Source organism: Lepus europaeus, chromosome 21, assembly GCF_033115175.1.
Source record: "Lepus europaeus isolate LE1 chromosome 21, mLepTim1.pri, whole genome shotgun sequence".
Lineage (NCBI taxonomy): Eukaryota > Metazoa > Chordata > Mammalia > Lagomorpha > Leporidae > Lepus > Lepus europaeus.
The window spans coordinates 28219201-28242112 of record NC_084847.1 but is presented as its reverse complement, the minus strand read 5'-3'; the positions used below and the strand labels follow the sequence as shown (position 1 = coordinate 28242112).

General features: G+C 53.1%; 2 protein-coding genes across 4 annotated transcripts; one reads left to right on the top strand and one right to left on the bottom strand.

The window, feature by feature from the left end:
• Window positions 1–629: 629 nt before the first annotated feature.
• On the top strand, window positions 630–8727 carry PHKG1 (phosphorylase kinase catalytic subunit gamma 1). Its single transcript, XM_062179918.1, has 10 exons — window positions 630–719; window positions 2664–2765; window positions 4252–4430; window positions 4768–4822; window positions 6598–6663; window positions 6788–6951; window positions 7345–7435; window positions 7541–7694; window positions 7863–7988; window positions 8275–8727. Exons 2-10 carry the CDS (start codon window positions 2683–2685, stop codon window positions 8518–8520), a joined length of 1164 nt encoding a protein of 387 aa, XP_062035902.1. The 5' UTR covers window positions 630–719; window positions 2664–2682; the 3' UTR covers window positions 8521–8727.
• Window positions 8727–22417, bottom strand: SUMF2 (sulfatase modifying factor 2). Of its 3 annotated transcripts, none has more exons than XM_062179920.1 (9): window positions 22333–22417; window positions 19467–19623; window positions 15566–15680; window positions 15162–15206; window positions 14681–14831; window positions 12789–12844; window positions 11108–11192; window positions 10824–10968; window positions 8727–9119 (listed from the first exon to the last, which is right to left on the bottom strand). In XM_062179920.1, exons 1-9 carry the CDS (start codon window positions 22391–22393, stop codon window positions 9107–9109), a joined length of 828 nt encoding a protein of 275 aa, XP_062035904.1. In that variant the 5' UTR covers window positions 22394–22417; the 3' UTR covers window positions 8727–9106. The 3 variants fall into 3 exon arrangements, with proteins under 3 accessions (XP_062035904.1, XP_062035905.1, XP_062035903.1); XM_062179919.1 differs by lacking the exon at window positions 8727–9119 and adding an exon at window positions 9675–9783; XM_062179921.1 differs by lacking the exons at window positions 8727–9119; window positions 10824–10968 and adding an exon at window positions 9127–9625.
• Between the last annotated feature and the right edge of the window lie 495 nt (window positions 22418–22912).

Here is a 22912-nt window from a genome sequence, read left to right as displayed (position 1 = left end):
ATAGCAGAGAGCTGGCCTGGAAGAGGGGCAACCGGGATAGAATACAGCGCCCCAACCAGGACTAGAGAAACTGCATCTTGAAAACAAGATGGGCTGAGCAAAGTTCCTTAGATGAAATGACGGAGGGTAGATCAGAAGCAGATTCCTAAAGGGGAAACACCCTTGGCCTTGAAGGTGTGCATTAGGTAGGGCGACCACACACTTGTCCCTGTGTGGGTCCTGACGTCAGGGTCTCTGGGACAGCCAAAGCTGCAGGAGTCCCATGCCGAGGTGTTCTCCGGGGCCCTGCATCCAGCATCCGTGGAAATCACTAGAAGCGACTACATTCCCTACAAGCCTGGCTTTGTGTCCATGGACCTGGAGGCAGGTGAGCTCCTGGGGGGAGAGCGGTCACCTCAAGCTGCCCGCCTGCTCCCAGGCCACCCGAGCTTTCCTCACCCTCCGCCAGAGGTCACCCCGTGCTGAGACTCAGTCCCATGCCGTGTCCCTGCTGAGCTTTGGCCTGCGTCCCAGGTTCGCAGTTGTGATTTATTTTTGGCACGTCAGTCTTCCGTCATCAAGGAGCAGAAACCAAAAGAAGACCAACAAGATATCTGACTCTGGCCACAAGTGTCTGCTGGGGACAAGGCTTCAGCTCTCTCCTGTCCCTTCTCCCTCAGGGGCCCTGGGACCTTTGGAATTCTCTTCAAGCTCATTTCCGGGCCTGCAAGTACCTAGCGGTGAGTTACCAGGCCAGGGATGGACAAAAGCCAGGCTTGGTGGCAGGGAGATGGAGGGGGCATGGGGGATAGAAGACAGAGACCGCCAGATCCATCAGATGATTTTCTCTGCCCTTCTAAAAGGCAGGTGAGCTTGGGAGTGTGGCAGTATTGACCCTTGAACCCCTACCCACTCCCTGGGGGAGAGTATTCGACAGCAAATGAGTCCCTGTGGCTGTGTTTTGGACTTGGGCTTGGGGGCGCGGTGCTATGTTACAGAAGGACCAGGACTGGAGTGCTCAGGTTCTCCAGAGAGGTTTTGGGAAAGATAGATGGGGCAGCAGACAGAAGCACAACATTTGCCCCAGGTGAAGAAGATGTGGCAAGATAAACACACCTGCTCCCCCACCCAGAGGAAAGGTGAATGCCGCTGCGACTTGGCCAACCCAATTGTACAGGGAATGGCACCCCAGAATGGCATCCTGGCACGGGTCCAGGTGGACCCTCTAGCCATGGAGGGCTGGGGAAAGGGAGGAGCCCCAGGCTTCTCAGTTTTGGGAGTGAGGCACGCTGATGCCCATCTTGGGAACTTGGAAACACTTGCCAGGAAAGCGGGCCCTTGTTTGCAGAGGGCTCCGCCAGGGTTGCTGACGGAGCAGGAGAGGCCTCTGTGCAGCCCAGGCGCCGGCTGCTGATAGAGGACACTGTTGTTATTCTCAGCCTTCCTCCTGTAACCAGGCACCCAGTAGTGGCGGCACCAGGCTTCCTGGAACAGCCGGCCTGAGTCCCGAGGCAGCCAGGGCTGCTGCTTGGCTGGTCAGCAAACTGGCCCCATGAGAGATGCCAAGAAGGGTGGTGGGAGTGGGGCGAGGGGCAGCTTTGGCCCTGCAGAGTGGAGCCTGTGCCTGCTTTCCATATGTCCCTATTTCTGCTGGCGGATGAATTTCTGCCTTTCCCAAATGCTACATCTGAGGGAGGGAGAGGTTCAGTTCCTCGGTAGGAGCCTTGCTGATCCTCTGTGTCCAGACCTGAGCTTCCTGGCTCTGCATCTCACTGGCCATCTGGCCATCGTTAGGTAGAATGAGGGCATCCTACCTGTAGGACCTTGGATCAATGGGAGAGGACCCCGGACCAACAGGATACCTGCCTGGCCACTACTGGCTCACATCTAGGGAGAAGCACCTGCTCTGTGTGTGCACAGAGGGCAGAGAGGGCTAGGACGTCCAGGGGAGGCCATCTTCTGCTGGAGGAGATGACCCCATATGCCCCAGAGCCGCGGACCGGGGCTCATCCACCCAGCTCCACCTCCCTCAGAGCGGTGCTGGGAACACACTCAGAGCAGTGTGCAAGTGAGGGCTTGGGAAAGACCTGGTTATGGACAGAACGAGTGAGGAACTGAGGTAGGAGGGCTGTTCCCAGGGCAGGGGGGAGGGGGGCAGAGTAGTGCTGAGGTAGGAGGGAAGAGGACATCAGAGTGGCATATTGAAAATAAGATGCTTCTTGCCTTTCCCCCAGGGGTAGCCAGCGGGACTAGCCTCTGTCTCCCCAGCCAGGAAAGGCAATGGCATTCCAGTTTCCCCTCTGCATTTTTCTTAGTGGTTTTTTTTTCTCAAAGCAAGGGTGTGCTGGCCCCATCAGAGCCAACCCCGGGGCCTATCTCCTGCCTGGGTCTGGTTGGTTATTCGCTGCCCGCTCCTGGGACTGTTGCGAGCTATGTGGGCCACTGGGGCGGGGGGTGGGGGGTGTCCCAAGAGAACGCAGCTGATGGGACAAAGAAGCAAGCCTGGCTCTTTCCAAAACTCCAGGCAGTGAGGGTGAGGAGAACCCAGGAGGAGGAAGAGCTGGCATTTCTGGGCAGGGCTGGGAAGCCAAGGCTGGCTGAGGGGAACATTCGCTACTTCCAGCCCCCAAGGAGCACGCCTCCGTGTCTGGACGGTGGAGAGCTTCTTTCTGCTTCCCTCTCAGAGCCCCTGAGGAGCTGAGCATGACCCGCGACGCGGCGCTGCCCGACTCTCACTCCACACATGGCTTCTACGAGAATTATGAGCCCAAGGAGATCCTGGGCAGGTGAGGGCCAGGCTTTCCCTGGGAGGTGCTGTCCTGGGCTCCTGCAGGCTCCACAGGTGGCAGCCATCTGTGCTAGCCTCAGGTCTATCCCCCGAGTCTGTGCATTTGTTGAAGCACTCAGTACGGAGTTGTGCCCCCTGCCCCTGATGCCAGGGCAGGCGGGAGGGGTCAGAGATGAGAGACATCTCCCCACTAGAAGCTCCAGGTGCTTGGGTAGGTGTTGTGGTGCTGCAGGTTAAGCTGCTGCTGGCGTGCCACTTCAAGTCCTGGCTACTCCGCTTCCGATCCAGCTTCCTGCTAATGTCCCTGGGAAGCAGCAGGCAATGATATGAATATTTGGGTCCCTGCTACTCAGGAGGGAGACCAGAACAGAGTTCTGGGCTTCTGGCTTTTTTTTTTTTTTTGACAGGCAGAGTGGATAGTGAGAGAGACAGAGAGAAAGGTCTTCCTTTTTGCCATTGGTTCACCCTCCAATGGCCACCGCATCTCGCTGATCCGAAGGCAGGAGCCAGGTGCTTGTCCTGGTCTCCCATGCGGGTGCGGGGCCCAAGCACTTGGGCCATCCTCCACTGCCTTCCCGGGCCATAGCAGAGAGCTGGCTTGGAAGAGCGGCAACCGGGATAGAATCTGGAGCCCCAACCGGGACTAGAACCCAGTGTGCCGGCGCCGCAAAGCGGAGGATTAGCCTGCTAAGCCACAGTGCTGGCCAAGGGCTTCTGGCTTTGACCTGGCCTATTGTAGACATTTGTGGAATCAACAAGCAGGTGGAAGCATGCTCTCTCCCTCTGCCTTTTTTTTTTGGACAGGTAGAGTTATAGACAGTGAGAGAGATAGAGAGAAAGGTCTTCCTTCCGTTGGTTCACTCCACTAATGGCTGCCATGGCCAGCGCCACCCTGATCCAAAGCCAGGAACGGGGTACTTCCTCCCGGTTTCCCATGTGGGTGCAGGGCCCAAGCACTTGGGCCATCCTCCACTGCACTCCTGGGCCACAGCAGAAAGCTGGACTGGAAGAGGAGCAACTGGGACTAGTACCTGGTGCCCCAACCGGGACTAGAACCTGGAGTGCTGGCGCCGCAGGCGGAGGATTAGCCAAGTGAGCCACAGTGCCGGCCCTCTCTCTGCCTTTCAAGTAAAATAAATAAGTAATTTTTTTTTTTTTTAAACTCCAAGTGCTGTTGACAAGCACTTCCAAACCTAGCTTTGGGCCAGGTTGGGGTAAGAGATCAGAGGGAAGGCTGTGGCCCCGAGCATACCTCTTCTTTCTATGTGCTGAGAAAAATGAACCAGGAGCCACCAGGCCTGAGACCAGCCTTGTCCTCCTCAGCTCTGGGCAAATCACTCCTCAGGGCCCTTACATCTCCATCCCACCATCTCCCAAGGTTCACAGGGGGAGGTGTCAATCCCTGCTGGGGCTTGGATTGGGGGACCCGCCTGCCTGGGGTGGGGGTGGGGGTCCCTTAGGCCATCTGTCCTCTGCACCCCCAGAGGAGTTAGCAGTGTGGTCAGGCGCTGCATCCACAAGCCCACGTGCAAGGAGTATGCCGTGAAGATCATTGATGTCACTGGTGGAGGCAGCTTCAGTGCCGAGGAGGCGCAGGAGCTGCGAGAAGCCACGCTGAAGGAGGTGGACATCCTACGCAAGGTCTCGGGCCACCCCAACATCAGTGAGTATCGGCCCCGGGCCACAGCAGGGCACTCGGCTGGGATTCCACCCGATTCCCCCAGTCAGGGAGTGCAGCCCCGCTGCATGGCCAGCTAGAACCATCCAGAGAGTGTGTCACCTGTCCCCTGAGGCTCCATCAGCTCAGGGCTGGGGTTGGGGACAGATAGGGGAACAGGAGTTTGAAGGCTCCGGGCCTGTCACACCCCAGGCTGACTTCATGTGGGCACCATCCTGACCGCCCCCACTCCCCCCATGCCCTCAGAGAATGAAATCAGCTCAAGGAAGCCTTAATCCCCTTGCCCCTGCTACTTGAGACAAGCCAGCCATTTCCCTTTCAGTACAGCTGAAGGACACTTATGAGACCAACACTTTCTTCTTCTTGGTGTTTGACCTGTAAGTACCCAGCCCCAGAGCCAGTCACATCCTGGGGATGATCTGGGAACCGCCTACTGTGGTCCTCCCACCCAGTGCAGCGCCCCCTGCCCCGTGGATGCCAAACAGGATCTCAGATGCTGTAGGCAGCAACAGCCCCTGGGGTCAGGCTGCCAGGCTTTGAAACCCCAGACCACCAATTATGGCCTGGACAACTTCAAGGATCTGTTTTCTCAGTGGTTGTTATGTAAATGGTAGCACAGTGACTGGCACGATTAGCCATGTGAATAATTACTGCCAATGATGGTGGCAGGTCACTCAGTTACCACCTTGGCACCCAGGACACAGCAATGGGAGAGACAAACATGGTCCCTGGCTTGTAGCTATGTACCAATACACAGGTACACGAGGCAGAGGAGCAAGTCCCCGGTGTTAGACGGCAGACTGACTGCAGTTCGCAGCACCCTAGTATACATTTATGAGCCAGTAGAGGCGAGCTCCAAGCTCCTGGATGAAATTATGTCTAAGAAGGGGAAATGCTGCCAACCCTGCTTACACAACTGTACACATGGATTGAAATGTTGCCTGGTAGCCCACCCATATGTACAAGTGTTGTCAATTTGGGCAAACAAAATAGCCAGAACAAAAGGCTAGAGATGGGAGCTTCCTTAGTCAGTGCTCAAGGGGTGGCCTGGATGAAGCTATGGCAAGAGTGGAAAGGGAGGATGGGGTGGAGGAGAGAGGCAGGCCGTAGAGGCTGCAAGTGGAGTGTGCCCCAGAGATCCTCACCACCACCACCACCACCATTGTTCCCTTGCTTCTGTACCAAGAGGGGTGGGGAGATGAGCTCCTTTGTCAAGTGTGCACAGAACGAGGCGTTCTGTGAACTGGGTGTTCAAGACCCATCATCACCACCAGTCTCGTTGCAAAAGGTTCCCAGGGAAGGGTTAGTCTCTGCTTGTGACATGAATCCCTGTGGTGGAGGTGTCTCGATTTCTCCATACCTAAGCTAATTTAGGGACTGGATTTACTTGAGAGACCTACTCATATTCCCTCCACTTTTGCCCAAGGAATCTCACTGCTTTCCTTGGAGGGCTGGGTTGTGGGAGATGGTGTAGGGGAGAAGACAGGAGGCACCTTTGCCTGTTTATCCAAGGGAGCCTTTCCAGAGACCGCTCCAGACTCCAGCAGCTGCAGCTGTCCCGACTCTGCTCAGTGGCACTGTCCTACACAGCCCTTGCAGGCAGCTCAAATGTCCTTAACCTTTGAAGCTGCTTGGGGAAGCTCTTTTTTTAATGCTACCAGGGTGTGACTAGATTGTTCTAGGAGAGAACTCTTTTTAGATCTTCCCAAGAAGTAAGAGGGAACTGCAATTCCTCCTCCTCTAACAAGCAAACTTGTCCCTTTTACACCTGCAGGGCAGAATCCTTCCATTCATTCCCAGGGAGGAGAACCAGGACACTGTGTCCTGATTTGGTTCTGGGGCCCTGGGCCAGTGGCTCAGGGTCCCCTCTTTCATTCCCCACCCTGATTTAGGCCCAGACAGACCCCCGTCCATGATGTCAGCTGCACAGGTTGGGGGGATTCCCACACACACTGGGGAGCATCCCACCTCTCCAGCCTCCTTAGTCTTCTGCCAATCCCTCCCAGGCAGCTTCAATCTCACTTCCCCAAATCTTGGTCCTTCATGGGGAGCCGCCCACTTGTCTCCGGAGGTATTGGGGTGGGGAACAGCTCTGTCAGGGTCCCTGGGGGAGGACGGGGTGGGCTTGGGACCAACTCAGCTGTTCCCACAGGATGAAGAAAGGGGAGCTTTTTGACTACCTCACTGAGAAGGTCACCTTGAGTGAGAAGGAAACCCGGTGAGGGTCCATCTCCCCGAGGCCTGGGGTGGGAGGGTGTGCCGCTGGCTTTGGAAGCCTGCCTCTCTCCTTGGCTCCAGCTCCAGCCTGTCTCAAGTCCTCCCTCACGTCTTTTCTACCCTAGAAAAATCATGAGGGCCCTGCTGGAGGTGATCTGCGCTTTGCACAAACTCAACATCGTGCATCGGGACCTGAAGCCTGAGAACATCCTCTTGGATGATGACATGAACATTAAGCTCACAGACTTCGGCTTTTCCTGCCAGCTGGACCCCGGAGAGAAGCTGCGAGGTCCAGCAACACGGCCTTGGCTCAGGCTCTCATTAATTCCCCCAGGAACAGAAATAGCCTGGGTTTCTCCCCTAGCATTCCCCACCCCTCCCCTGGCCCAATCCCAGCATAAGAATCTCACCATTCCATGCAGAGGTATCTTCGGGCTACTTTTCTTCCCAGGATTCTCAGCTGAGCCAGGTTCCCATGGCCTGAGTTCCGTGCAAGGATGGCTCCAAGCAACCAGGAACCCAAAGGCCCCTGTGCTGGGTGCCCTATGAGCCATTCCCTGCCCCTGCCCTTGGCTCTGACTTTGGCCAGTGTCAGCTGGGTCTCAGCCCAAGCAACCATTTCTGTTCCATCTCCCCTCATGTCTCCCTGGCTGGCCCGTCCTGATGGTACCTATTCCTGCAGAGGTCTGTGGGACCCCCAGTTACTTGGCTCCTGAGATCATCGAGTGCTCCATGAATGACAACCACCCAGGCTACGGGAAGGAGGTGGACATGTGAGTGTGTGGAGGAGGCAGGGAGGGCACAGCAGGAGCTACAGAGGGGCCCCTCCTGTACTCCCCCCCAGGCTGGGTGTGGTAAGTGGCCCTCGAACATCCTAGGTGGAGCACAGGAGTCATCATGTACACCCTGCTGGCCGGCTCCCCGCCCTTCTGGCACCGGAAGCAGATGCTGATGCTGAGGATGATCATGAGTGGCAACTACCAGTTTGGCTCACCGGAATGGGATGATTACTCCGACACGGTCAAGGACTTGGTGAGGGGCCAGGCCTGCTGGCTTCCGGGCTCACACGAGGGTGCCAAGTCCTAGGTGGGAGGGAGCTACCAGGAGAGACTGCCCCCCCATCCCCGCGAACTCTGAAACGCTGGGGGACAGAGACACCGCTGCCTTGCTGTCCTCAGCTCCCCTCCTCTTCGCCCCCAGGTTTCTCGATTCTTGGTGGTCCAGCCCCAGAAGCGCTACACGGCTGAAGAGGCCCTGGCACACCCCTTCTTCCAGCAGTACGTGGTGGAGGAAGTGCGGCACTTCAGCCCCCGGGGGAAGTTCAAGGTACTGAAGCTGTCCCCAGCCCAGGGCACAGAGCAGCCGCCCCTGGCTCAACTCCCCTTTCTCCCCGCTCCACAGCCCCTCCCCGCCCCCAACAGAGGTCTGTACGCCCCCTGACAGTCCCAGGGCCCGTTCTGCCTTCATGGAAGGTGGATGTCAGCTGACCGACTCCACCGGCCTAATCAGCACGGTGGCGTAGGAATGGGTGGGGGACACTCCGGAGGACCCAGCAGAAGCACCCCACACCCCTAGCCCAGGGTCTACAGGGTGTCGTCTCGGCCCTCCGCAGGTGATCTGCCTAACCGTGCTGGCTTCCGTGCGCATCTACTACCAGTACCGCCGGGTGAAGCCCGTCACCAGGGAGATCGTCATCCGGGACCCCTACGCGCTCCGACCTCTGCGCCGCCTCATCGACGCCTACGCTTTCCGCATCTACGGCCACTGGGTGAAGAAGGGGCAGCAGCAGAACCGGGCTGCCCTCTTCGAGAACACCCCCAAGGCCGTGCTCTTCTCGCTGGCCGAGGACGACTACTGAGGGGGCAGGCACGCGGGGGAGGCGGAGCCGCAGAAACCTAAGCCGGAGGCATGAGGCCGTGGGCGTGTGGGGGGCACTTGGCCCCCGCCAGGAGCCCCCTCCCCGGGTGCTGAAGCCGGCGTTGGATGGACGTACCCCGACCCCGGGCCAGGCGCCATTCCTGAGGAGGGAGGACCAGATGTGGTCCGGGGCCAGGGCCCTCACTTCGTGGGAGGCGCAAAGTCTCTAACACCCCTTCCCTCAGACTCCCAGGGCGAGGCTCAAACACGGAGACAGTTCAGAGACGCGCAGTCGCACAATGTCCACCGGCACCCGGGGACTTGGTCCGGGAGGCCTAGGGAAGCCCTTAGGTACATTAGCAATAGAAGAGGAAGCTTCTGCTAATACTTCCTCTGGAGCGTTATTTACTTTGTGACTCCCACGGTGCGCTGCTTCTCCTGGTCCTTTGGGTCTCCCAGGTCCCCCGTGAACTGACGCTGCCCTGTCAAGAGCCACCGTGGTGCATTTTACACGTCGAGAAAAATAGCGGTCCTTCTCAGGGGCAGGAGAACGCCACAGAGGAGGCCGATGAAACTGCATCTTCCTCCTACAGTGGTTTCCTGGGAAAACAAAGATATGGGGACACCTGCCTTGAGAAAACACTTGTCAGATCCCTCAATCAGACCGGAAGGGGGAGGGAGCAGATTTAAACATTTTTAGCAAACCGTCTTCCGGCGCTCTCTGTTCCAATTCTTTGCATATTTGGCCACCGCCTCATTAATTCGTAGCCTCTACAAGCAGCACCCAGCTCCCAGCCACAGTCACGGTCGCTGGGTTGGGCTGTGGCAGGGAGCCTTCCTCGGAGGCTGAGATCCCCTCTGGCCCTGGGAGAGGTGTCTGCCACAGAGGGTGGGGGTGGAGGAGGACTGGGCTCACTCCCCCGGCTGAAGTCACAGAGCCTGGCCTGTGGCAGTGTTCAGAACGAAGGACACAGGTACCCTGGGGCCCTCTTCCTGGCCACTGCAGTCACTGCGTCGCTGCTCACAGCTCCCCAGGGGGTCGGCCGGCACCGGAAGCACAGCGGAAGCTCAGGTTGTCCGAGGCTGAATCGGGAGTGTTGCCCATCCTGGATCCATCCGAGAAGGGGAGAGAGAGTGGACACGTGCTGAGAACAAGGCCTCAGGCCTTACCCAGCTTCCCTGCCCAACCACCAGAGCCTGCTATTTGTGTGTCTGTTGGTCTGGGAAGAGCCTGGTGAGGACAGGTCCTGGGCTTGTGCCATGCCTAGGGGACAGGAGTCAAGAAGGGGCTTCAGGACACAGTGAGGGAAGCGAGAGTCGTCCTGAGAGACTGCACTGGAGGGCAGCAAAGATGGTGACTAGTAATTTCTATAACTCAGCTGGAAAAAAAAAAAAAAACCCTTTGGCAAGAAACAGGAACATCATGGTACTAGTCAGAACCTCACATTTTTCCAGAAGCTTTCTCAGTCCCTCATTTATCGTTTCCCATCTGCTCTGGGAGGCAGAACCTGTTTACCACTTTACGGATCCAGAATCAGAGAGAGACTGGCTCATCTTGCCCAAGGCCAGCCACTGCTTCAGGGCAGAACAGGATAAGCAACTAACCCAGCTCCCCGGTGCCCAGGCCAGTTGGTACTTTCTTACTACTTGGTTCCCAGAGGACAGGGAAGGAAAATCCTGGGGTTTCCATGAGTCAGAGACACCTGTGCAATCCTGAGGTCCTCAAGCCCCAGGAACAGTGGACCCCCTACGGCCTTTTTGGGTGGAAGACAGAAATCAACCAAAGGAATCTGCAGATGGATGAGGTAGGAAGAGTCCCAGAGGGTCACTCAGAACTGGACCACATAGCTGCTACCACTAGCCATCTGTGGGGAATGAGCAGGCCCCAAGATGTCACTGAGCCTTGTGGTCCTTGATTATAAAACCAAATGATTGTGAAGGATGATATATTGGGCGCCCACCACTTTGAAGCATCAATAATTCCATGATCAGCGGCAATGACTTACTGATGTGGCCACTGCACTTCCCTCCTGGTAGTGAGGATAAGAGGAGAAACTCACGTAATGAAGAGCCTGAGCATACAGTCTCCCTTAGTGCCAAGTGCTGGCAGGATAAGGTCCCAGCCGTCCCAAACCCTTTAGCTTTTCATGATGAGCACCACTCGATGTCTTTTCTGTACCCACAACTCTCAGTAGAGGCAGGGGTATGAAAGCAGCACCAGCCCCCACTCTGGTGCTGCCTGTGTGCCCCAGGAGCCCAGGATCTAGATGCTCAGTCCCCAGATCCTTGGACCAAGCCCCTCACCTGGTGGTGACCCGGGCCCGGTGATTAGCGGAGCCATCAGCCGTGTCGATCCACGATGCCCCCCGGAGCACGCGCATGTCCTGGTCAGCGGCCGGGTATGTAGATGCTGTCCACTCCCACACATTGCCCATGAGGTCATACAGCCCTGCAGCATGGCCAGTGGGTCAGTCCCAGGCCTGGAGGCACCAGACCTACTTCTCCTGCCTATCACAGACTCTGGGAGAGCAAGTGCTGGCGCCGGGCAGAACAATCTTACTAACACCTGTGAGCATGGGAGACCTTACCGTAGTTGTTCTGCGGGGGGAAAGCATTCACGGGGGAGACTCCGTGGAAGCCGTCCTCAGCTGTGTCGCCCTTGGGGAACTGTCCCTGTGGGAGAAGTTAAGGCTGAAGGATTCGCCCGTGTGTCCCATGGCCCAGCTCACCTTCTGTATAAGCTGGTGCAGGGGAAGACATGGGGCAGTGAGCCAGGCTCCTATCCTGAGCTCCTACACCAGCTCCCTCCGTGCTCCACCATGAGCTCCAGCCTGGCCCAGGAAGAGCACGTGCCTGGGTGGTCCGTGGCAGGCCCAGCCCACTCCTGCTTTTTCTGCTCTATGCCACTTCCTCCCCTTGGTCTCCAACTCTGCATGCCACGGTCCCTCTGGGAAGAGAGTCCTGAACCCTCTGCCTGAGCACGGGAGACCAGTGCTGCCTTTTCGGGAACCACTGATGTCTGTCCTGTGCCCTCTATTGCCACCAGCCTCATCTCCCTTTGATCTACCCTGACTCCACCTTCCCTGTCTCCTGCTCTTTCCCACTGAAATTCCTGGAAAACCAACCTGTATTTGTTGATGCAGTTTGGTCACCTTGTTCATTTAAAATCGGGGCTCAGCTGCCACTACCCTAAGGCAGTTGCTCTCACAAAAAGATGAATGGAATGGGGATTATAATTTATTCAATACTACTATGTGCTAGGGTCGTTGTATTTGCCTCTTTTAAGTTAATCTTCATAATAGTATGGGACAGGTATTGCCTCCACTTAAAAAACTGGCAACTGAGGCCTGCATTGTGGCACAGTGGGCTAAGTCAGTTTCCATCCCATTCCACATCAGAGTTCTCATTCAAGTCCTGGCTACTCGTCTTCTGATCCAACTCCCTGCTAATGTGGGGGTGGGGGGAAGCAGCGGAGAACAGTCTGAGTGCTTGGGCCCCTGTCACCCACGTCGGGGGACACAGATGGAGTTCCAGGCTCTTTAGGTTCAGTCTGACCCAAACCTGGCTGTTGTGGTTATTTGGGAAGTGAACTAGCAGATGGAAGATCTCTTTCTCTCTCACTGTCTTTCAAATAAATAAGCTTAAAAAAATAAAAAAGTTGGCAACTAAGGCTCAAGCAGGCAGTGACATTGCTAATCAGTAAGTCAGATCTTTCCACAAAGCTCTGGCTCTAAGCCAAGGTCATTTGAAAGGTCAGCCTGATCCTCAGGCCCCTTTCGCTGCTCCCCCTCAAACACTGGTGCTGAGCTGCCTGCCGTGGACAGTCTCTCTGGGGATATCACTCTTGCTAAGGTACATGCTGATGACTCCCAAACCATTTGCTGTGACCCAGGCTGCTGTCCTCAGCTTTAGGCTCCTGTTTTCTACTCTGGCTGGGCAAATGGCAAATGCACTGTGACCCTAAATGACCCAAGCCCTACCCCTGACCCCGACAAGCATCTTTGCGCTGCTGGACAGTGGCAGCGCCACCACCATGCTGCCCGAGCTTGGATTCATGCTGGACTCCACCTCTCTACCAAACCCTGGCTATCTTCTCAGGCTTCCTCTCTTGCTTGCATTCCCATTTAATTCGGCTGTGGAGAACTTCCTGGGGCCACTGCCACAGCCTCCAACTCAAAGACTCCCCGTCCCCAGTACAGCTCAACTTCCATCTGGTCCTGTGCAAATTAGCATCCCCCACCCACTTAGCCAGTGCTGGGTGTCTCTTACCTGCCACAGATTGGTGCGGTTTGGCTGGAATCGGTTCCCCCAGGGGTAAACCTGACCTGCCAGGAGGGTAAGGAGACGGGGGAAGAGGGAGAGGTGAAGGGGTGGGGGGAGTGAGGGAACCAAAAGTTAGGAGGTGGGGAGAAAAGTAGAGGGAGGTTACTTCTGTCTCCCTGCCCATCCCCTGCACTTACTGTACGGCATTAGGGCCCCTGGCCACCTGACCTGCCCCAGGACAGTGCAATTCTAAGCGTGGTTCCAGAGCAGTGGCACTTTGTGAACTATCTGTTACCAGCTCATGTCAGGAAAAGCTCAGAAACTGAGCGTTAAGCATTAAGAAACTTGTGTCAGGGAAGTTAAGTTGCCACTTGGGATACCCGTGTCCCATATCAGAGTGGCCGCTGGAGTTCTGGCAGATCCACTTCTGATTCAGCTTCCTGCTAATGCATCCTGGAAAGCAGTGGATAATGGCCCAGGTGCTTGGGTGCCACCCATGTGGGAAACCCAGATGGAATTCCTGGATCCTGGCTTCAACTGGCCCAGTTCTGGCTATTGCAGGCATTTGGGGAGTGAATGCAAGATAGCTCTTTCTCTCTCTCTCCCCTTCTTCTTCTCCTTCGCCTCCATCATTTTGCCTTTCAAGTAGATTAAAATAAATCAACTTTGGGGCTGGTGCTGTGGTGTAGCAGGTAAAGCCGCCACCGGCAGTGCAGGCATCCCATATGGGCACTGGCTTGAGTCCTGGCTGCTCCACTTCCTATCCAGCTCTCTGCTATGGCCTGGGAAAGCAGTAGAAGATGGCCTAAGTCCTTGGGCCCCTGCATCTGTGTGGGAGATCCAGAAGAAGCTTCTGGTTCCTGGCTTCAAATCAGCACAGCTCCAGCCATTGCAGCCATCTGGGAAGTCAACCAGTGGATAGAAGAGAGTTCCTCTCTGTAACTCTGCCTTTCAAATAAATAATTATTTTTTAAATCACTCTTTCTAAGAAAGAAATTTGTTCATTGGACTTACACTGCGTAATCAAACAGGCAGGAAGCAACTTCCCTAGTCATATTAAAAACTTTGACTATTGATATACCAGGTGTTCATTCAAGGAGTGCATACAGGAGTTTAATGTGGGCAACTGCTTTCCACTCCCATGACGTTTTATCTATTCAAGACTACACAATGACAAACTTTGAGTGAATAGTGATTCATTTTATCAATCCCAGCTCCCCCATGGAAAAGGTATGTAATTCTAGTAATTCTTTCTCCCTGTGTAATGTTGTGCTACTTACACTGATTGAAATGTAACTCAGAGGGGCTGGCATTGGGGTGCAGCAGGTTAAGCTGTCGCCTACAATGGCAGCATTGCGTATGAGTCCCAGTTCGAGTCTTAAATGCTCCACTTCCAGTCCAGCTCACTGCTCATACACATGGGAAAGCAGTGGAAGATGGCCCGAGTACTTGGGCCTTTGCCTCCCTGGTGGGAGACTAGATGGAATTCTAGGCTCCTGCTTTGGCCTGGTCCAGCCCTAACTTTTGTGGCCATCTGGAGAATGAACCAGCAGATACAAGATATTTCTCTCTCTCTCTCTTCCTCTCTCTCTCTAACTCTGCCCTTCAAATAAATAAATAAGTCTTAAAAAAAGAAATATAACTAATACTTGTAGAATCTCCAACAATAGAAAATTTTTATGTCTGTTTGCATTCTGGTTTCCCAGTTATTAACATTTACGGTGTTTTACAGATGTACTGTTCTTAGATCAGAAATAAAAACATAACCACTGGCCCTTCACCACAGTGAGTTTAAATAGCACTGCTTTGGGAACATGGACCCCCTCCCGCTTTAAAGTCCCCCATGCAGGGCAGGATGGGGAGAAGAAGAAAGAGCAATCGCCTCGGCAACTGTATACCCTTCAAGCCCCCTCGGGCAGCAAACTCCCACTCTTCCTCAGTGGGCAGCCGTTTCCCTCGCCAAGCACAGTAGGCACGAGCATCATTCCAGCTCACGTGTAGCACTGGGAGCTCCAGTCTATCGCTGATGCCAGAGCCGGGACCTGCAGGCTGACAGCCAAGATGAAGTGAGACGGGTTTCTGGGCGCTCACGGAAGTGTGAGGATGGCTAACCTAGGGTGCCAGAGCTCAGCTTCTACCACTAGATGGAGCAAGGAAGTTGCAAGAGATGGCTCGGTGAGTGGGGGCCCACCAGTGCCAGGAAAAAAGACCACACAGGAGACTACAGGGAGAGACGATGGGACAGGGCCAAGGGAAAAGAGACTGCTTAGCGATTCCCCAGAAGTTCTCATGATCTCATTAAACTCAGCATTCCTGGGTGCACAGGGATCTAAGGAAGCAGGGGTCCCAGAGCCTATCAGGAGGGGAGTCAACCCTTACCTGCCTCCAAAACGCCTTTTCCACAGGAAGCCACCAGAGGAGAGACTGCAAGAGAGAAGGAGCGAGGCTGGGAGATTCTGTGACCCAGGAGGCAGAACAGAGAGGCAGGCGGCCCAGGGGAAGCGTGGATGGAATCTCTCCCCGACTAGAGCGAGGCTTGTGAAGTTCAGAGGCACCCTGAGCACTTCACTTTGCTGGTCTTTATCTGACTACAGCAGAACTGGCTCAGGGCTCACCTCCTGGGACAGCGTGTCTCTCTTCCAGGGTGGGTTTCTCCTGCTGCCTCTCTGCTCCAGCTCTCGGGTCAGGTTCTGTCCTGTGGCCCAGCTGACCCCGTATCCTACAGGATTCTCTGTCCATGGCTCCCCCCTTCCCCGTCAGCTGAGTGGACCAGGCTCTCTCACCTGCATCTGCTTTGTCACTTTGTTTCTGAGCTCCTTGGAGACAAAGTCCTCAAAGACAAAGCTCCACCCAAACGCCTCAGCCTCTGTCCGGTACTTCTTCTCCCTGACAAACTCCCTGAAATGAGACAGTTCACCCGGTTCACCCTCTCACCCTTCCCTGCTCCAGGAACCTGCATACACCCTTGTCCCGGAAGGCACATACCTCGGAGCTGTTATGACCTGCAAGGAATTCACCTCCACCCTCAGCAGGGGCAGATTTTCTTTCAAATAAGAACAGAGGTCTCATACAGGGAAAGCCACCCTTTTGGATGTATATATAGCTCTGTGAGTTTTGACAAAGTGCATGGATAATTCCTATATGAATAATCACTACAGAGATCATCGTGAATAATGAAAATACAAAATGACACCACCAATCGCCCCAAAAAACTTCCCTGTGCCCCTGCAACCACTTTTTTTTTTTGTCCTTATAGTCTTGCCCTCCCCAAAAAGTCACCTAAAGGGACTCATACACAGTACACAGCCTGCTGGGCTGGGCTTCTTTCGCTCAGTAAAATGCTTCGGAGCCTCATTCATGCTGTCAGTTATCAGCGGTCTCGGCTTTCCCATTGAGCATTTCACTGTATGGATACTATGCTTATGCACTCACCAGCTGAACATCAGTGAGTTATCTCCAGTTTTTGGAGATTATAAAAAAAAGAAAAAAAAAGCAGGTGTGTAAGGGTGAGGAACGAGACTGTTTCCTGAAAGGTCTTCATCACATACCTAATCTCTCCCTGTGATCAAGGGAAGGCAGGCAGCACAGGCAGCACAGTTAATCTCCATCTAACGGATGGAAGACAGTGAGCCAAACACAATGACACGCTGAGATGGTAGAAAGGATTTTCATATGGTTGGGTTTGGTTTAGTCAGTTTCAGCAGGCAGACTGCTGGGTAGGAACGATGATTTTTTCCTGGGCTATGTGTTTCAGGCCTCTGACATGAGAAGCCACTGTTCACTGACCAAAGGGGCTTTGGAAATGGAGGAGGTGACCAGGAGATTCTGTAGCAGTAACTACCAGCCCCAGAGCATCCGAGTAGCTTAAAAACCTTTTACCAGAGGCAGAGCCAGATCATGGGGTTCTAAGCAAAATTTAGGGACCTGCTGGAGGTGATGTCATATTGTTTAATACAGTAGGTCACACTTTGGGATATAAAAGGCATACTGTGCTTCTACCTACCTGTTTTTGGTTGTCATGATACAGTGCAAGCTAGATCAGAAGTGATTTCTCATCCAAGTTTAATAACTTTCCTGTTAAAACTACTTTAAAAAAGCATGTATATATAAACAACGCACACTGTACTGTAGAAAAATTAGTACATATAAATAAGTTAAAAAATTAGAATCAGGGGCTGACATGGCACAGTGGGTTTAGCCACCACTTGTGATGCCGGCATCCTATACGAGCTCCAGTTTGAATCCCAGCATCTTTACTTCCTATCCAACTCCCTGCTAATGCACCTTTGAAGGCAGCAGAGGACAGCCGAAGTGCTTAGGCCCCTGCCACCCACATGGGAGACCTAATAGGAGCTCTTGGCTCCTGGCTTTGGCCTGACTTAGCTGTGGCCATTGTGACCATCTGGTCTCCCATGGGGTGCAGGGCCCAAGGACTTGGGCCATCCTCCACTGCACTCCCTGGCCACAGCAGAGAGCTGGCCTGGAAGAGGGGCAACCGGGACAGAATCCGGCACCCCGACCGGGACTAGAACCTGGTGTGCTGGCACCGCTAGGCGGAGGATTAGCCTATTGAGCCGCGGCGCTGGCGGTAAGTTCACTTTGATGCAAAAATAATTTGAAATCTGTGCATACAAGGGGTTTTTAAAGGGTTAATGGAAAATGCATACTATGAAAAAACTACATGTGGATTTCAAATTTGGGGACCAAAATAAAATTCTCTTTTAATTCCATTTTCCATGAACTTCTTAAAGATTTACTTATTCATTTGAAAGTCAGAATTACAGAGAAAAAGGGAGAAAAACAGAGACAGAGAGAGATCTTCCATCTGCTGGTTCACTTTCCAAATGGCTGCAATGGCCAGGGTTAGGCCAGGCTGAATGCAGGAGACAGGAGTTTCTTCTGGGTCTCCAACGTGGGTGCAGGAACCCAAGTGCTTGAGCCATCCTCCACTGCTTTCCCAGGTGTATTAGTAGGGACCTGGATTGGAAGCGGAGCAGCTGGAATTCAAACCAGTGCCCACATGGGTTGCTGGCAATACAGTGGGCAGTTTAACCCACTATGCCACAGTGCTGGCCTCTCTATGAACTTTTTGAAGTACCCTTAAGTATCTATAGATACAAATTCTCCACTCCACCCCTTGCACCATTTGAAGGTAAGCATCAGATTTCTTCCGATAATCTTCACTTTAGCTAACCCAAACATAGGTCCCTTGTGGAAACTAAACTGGCTCAACACAGCTTCTCAGAATGATCTGGAATCACAAAGTTGGACTCCTAAGCAACGCTGTTTCCCTCAGCAAATACGACTTAAATGCAACTTAAAGGGCCGGCACTGTGGCACAGCAAGTAAAGCCCCTGCCTCCAGTACCAGCATCCCATAAGGGGGCTGATTTGAGTCCCGGCCCCTCCACTTCCAGTCCAGCTCTCTGCTATGGCTTGGGAAAGCAGTAGAGGATGGCCCAAGTCCTTGGGCCCTGCACCCATGTGAGAGACCCAGAAGAAACTCCTGGCTCCTGGTTTCTGATTAGGCCAGCTCCGGCCACTGCAGCCAATTGGGGAGTGAAACAGTGGGTAGAAGACCTCTCTCTCTCTGCCTCTCCTCTCTCTGTGTAACTCTGACTTTCAAATAAATAAATCTTTAAAAACAAAAAATGAATGCAACTTAAGTGACTTTCAGTGAGTATGACCCCAGTCATTTCCTCCCTGGGTTTCTTTTGCTAAAAAGATTTTTTTTTTTTTTAAAAAAAGAGAAAGTTATTTATTTGCATGGCAGAATAACAGAAAGAAAGAAATCTTTGATCCACTGGTTCACTCCGCAAATGCCCGTACCAGCCAGAGCGAGGGCAACCCAAAGCCAGGAGCCAGGTACTGCATCTGGGTCGCCCACTCTCAAGTGCTTGATTATCTGCTGCCTCCCAAGACGCATGAACAGAAAGCCAGATCATCCAGCGCCGCGGCTCACTAGGCTAATCCTCTGCCTGCAGCACCGGCACCCCGGGTTCTAGTCCTGGTTGGGGCGCTGGATTCTGTCCTGGTTGCTCCTCTTCCAGTCCAGCTCTCTGCTGTGGCCCGGGAAGGTAGTGGAGGATGGCCCAGGTGCTTGGGTCCTGCACCCGCATGGGAGACCAGGAGGAAGCACCTGGCTCCTGGCTTCGGATCAGTGCAGCACTGGCGGTGGCGGCCATTTTGGGGGTGAACCAATGTAAAAAGGAAGACCTTTCTTTCTGTCTCTCTCTCTGTCTAACTCTGCCTGTCAAAAAAAAAAAAAAAAAAAGGAAAGAAAGAAAGAAAGAAAACTGCATCAGAAGCAGGGTATCTGGGACTTGAGCCATCACTTTGACATGGGATGCTGGCATCTCAAGCAGCAGTGTAACCCACTGTGTCACATGCCCAACTCCCTAGAGGTTTTTTTTATCAGTGTTTCACTTCTGTACATCTTTCTCAGTGCTCTGCCCAGTGTCAGGGAAAACTGCACTGGCTCAACAATCAAGAGTTTTGAGTTCAGCTCCAGTTCTACCACTGAGAAGACCAGTCAGAATTCTTTGGATTTCAGATTCTTCATCAGAAAAATGCAGATAACACTGCAAAGAAGGTATGTGATGGTAAATCAGATAGCTTCCTTCTGGATATTAGGAATGAGGATTCGAAAGAGCTTCTACCTCTCCTGGGAAAAGTCCTGATGTACCTGAAATCTTTGTTGGTGACAGGAAATATGTCGATGGCAAAGGGTTTTACTGTCACCTCCCGGACAGGCCCTTCGCCATCTCTGCCATCTGGAGCATTTGTTCCCATCAGGAATCTTCCACCCTGCAGCTGGACCATGCTAGTTGCCTGTGCATCCCCTGCAAAGAAGGAGAGTGATGAATAATATATGCACATATATAACTAAGCATTAATATTCTGATCATATGTAATGTTCATAATGGTACAAAAAATAAAATATGGAGGCTCAAAAATTTGGCTTTAAATTCTTGTTCTGCTACTGAATTTGCTGAGAACTCAGGCAAATAACCTAATCTGGGATTTGTTCACCCATCTAATGGGGATAACATCTACCTTACAGATGGCAGCTGTATGAATTAAAATAACGTGTACAGGGGCTGGCGCTGTGGCATAGCAGGTAAAGTCACCGCCTGCAGTGCCTGCATCCCATATGGGCGTTGGTTCGAGTTCCAGCTGCTCCACTTCTGATCCAGCTCCCTGCTAATGGCCTGGGAAAGCAGTGGAGGATGGCCCAAGTCCTTGGGTCCCTGTATCACATGGGAAACCAGGAGGAAGCTCCTGGCTCCAGGCTTCGGATTGGCGCAGCTCCGGCCGTTGCGGCCATCTAGGGGGTGAACCAGTGTATAGAAGACCTCTCTCTCTCTTTCTGCCTGTGCCTCTCTGTAACTCTGCTCTCAAATAAATCAATCTTTAAACAAATAACATGTGCGCAATACTGAACACGTGGGAGATTTTCCTGTACCTCTTTATGCCTTTACACAACCCCTTTTCCAAACTAGGTAAATCCAGAAACTATATACATATAGTATTTTCTAATGCCCATACTTCTGCTTATGCTGCTCCTCTGCCTCTTCCTGTCCACTTGTTGAATACTTATCAAATCAATGCTTTTTTTTTTTTTTGAAAAGCAAAGCAAGAAAGAGATAAAGATCTCTTCCATCTGCTGGTTCACTCTTGGAATGCCAGGAACTCCATCTGGGTCTTCCATGTGGGTAGCAAGGACCCAAGTACTTGAGCCATCATCTGCTGTCTTCCAGGATGTGTGTTAGCAAGATGCTGGATTGGAGAAGACACAGGATTTGATCCCAAGCACTCTAATATGGGATGTCAGCTGCTTAACCTGCTGCACCACAACACCTGCCCCATTTATCAATTCTTAATGATTTTTTCTTATCAATACACTGTGTGCTCCAGAAAAACCAAACTACATCACATGTTGCCAGTGTATTCCTGACTCAAGTGCACCTTGCTTATCATCAAATAATTGAATGAGCTCCTTTATAATTTTGCCGTTTGAATTCCTCAGAAAATTATATAATAAAAAGCATCTTTATTCAACTTCATTTCACAGAAGGTAACCAAGATCCCCCAAAGAGCTAACTTAAATAGCTAGTTCGGGGTGGTGCTGGGGAGTAGTAGATTACGAGACGGGGGCCAGCATCCCATATGATGGGTTGGGATAGCAGTGGAAGATGACCCAAGTGCTTGGGCCCCTGACCCATGTGGGAGACCTAGAAGCTCCTGCATCCTGGCTTCCAACTGGCCCAGCTCCTGCCATTGTGGCCATTTGGGGAGTGAACCAGCAGCTGAAAGACCTCTCTCTCTCTCTCTCTCTCTCTCTCCCTTTCTCTGTCTGTAACTCTGCCTCTCAAATAAATAAATCCTTAAAAAAATAGTTGGTTAGCAGGAGACAAGACAACATCCAGATCTCTTTACTTCCAGTTCAGTCCTGTTTCAAATAGGCCCACGTCTCCAGCTTTCGTGGTGTCTCCAGGAAAGGCTGTCCAAGCACTCCAAGTTCCCCAAACACAGAGTCCACCTCTTTAGATGTCCCTCAAGAATCTATCTCTTAGCTCTTTTCTTCATCCTGACACACTGACTTCATCTACTCCCACTTTCTTCAACAGACTTCAATAACAAGCAGAAGAAAAAGGGGCCAGTGTTGTGGCCTAGCAGGTAAAGCCGCCGCCTGCGAGGCCAGCATGCCACAGGGGTACCAGTAGTTCCAGTCCTGGCTGTTCCACTTCTGGTCCAGCTCCCTGTTGATGGCCTGGGAAAAGCAATGGAAGATGACCCAAGTGCCTGCACCCCTGCTGTCCACATGGGAGAACTGGAGACAGATCCTGACTTCTGCCTGGCCCAGTCCCCACCTTTGTGGCCATCTGGGGAGTGAACCAACCCGATGGAGGATGTCTCCCCCCACCCGCTGTAAGTCTCTCAAATAAATGGAAAAAAAAAAATAAATCCTGAAAAAAAAAAACCCAATTACTCATTAAAAAAATAAGCATCTAAGTGCGATGTATCAACTTTACTTTCACCCTGATGCAACAAGCAAGTTATAACTTAAAAACAATTATGAGAAAGATGAATTTGAACCGAGTGCATAAGATATTAAAGAACACTATTTTTCGGTTGGGGACTAGCATAGCAGGATAAATTTTTTTTTTTTCGCGACTTCTGGTCTTTGGCCACTCAAGCTGAATCTGAACAAAACTATGCCATGCCTGGTACTCAAAGTGGTTCCAGGAGAGGGAGGGCAGGAAACTGAACGAGGAAGTTTGGCCACCAACTGCCAACTGACTTAGGTGCAGGACGCGTACGTGGGGGGCTCTATGTTCTCTCAACTTCATGTTCCAATATCGGACGGCAAAGTAAAGGACCAGTGAGAAGCTGTGAAGCTTCCCCACGCTGGCGGGCTCCTCCCGCCGCCGCCAGCACCTCCAGGAAAGTACAAGAGCTACGGTCCCACTCCCCGCGAGCGCCCCGGCCCTTTCCCGAGCCCCCGGGGCAAGTGCGGCCCGCGCCAGGCGGGCAGGCAGCACACTGACCTAGCTCGAGCCAGGAGCCCGACAGGAGCACCACGGGCAGCAGCGGAGGCCAGAGAGCCATGCCGAGCGCGGGGCGGGAGACGCAGTGTCGAGCTGCTGCGCGTGCGCGCGCCGCGGCACCGCCGCTCGCCCAAGCCCCACCCACGGCCCCGCCCCGCGCAGCAATCGTCAGCTGGGAGACGCGCATTACAGGGTGAGATAGGCTTCACCAGCCTCCTCAAGGTTAGGTTGAGAGGCCCTTGCCATCCTTGCCTGGCATTAAATCTTACATTCAGAGTGTAAGCCGCACCACTGCCAAGACCGCAGAAGGGTTTCAACAACATTTATTGCACTCAGCTTTAGTAACACAACTTCACCTCTCAGGACTACAGAGTATAAAACTTCAAGGGAACATGGAGGAGGAGACAGTCATCCGGGTGTGAGACAGCTGATGCTAGAGCTCAGGACCCACTGTTTTACACAATGTTGATTGAAAACCACCACCTTGTGTAGTAACCACACCCCTTAGTCACGGCTTCAATTCTTACATAGGCCTCTAGTTTTGTTTCTTTTTATAATTGTACCTCTCAATTCCCTTGCT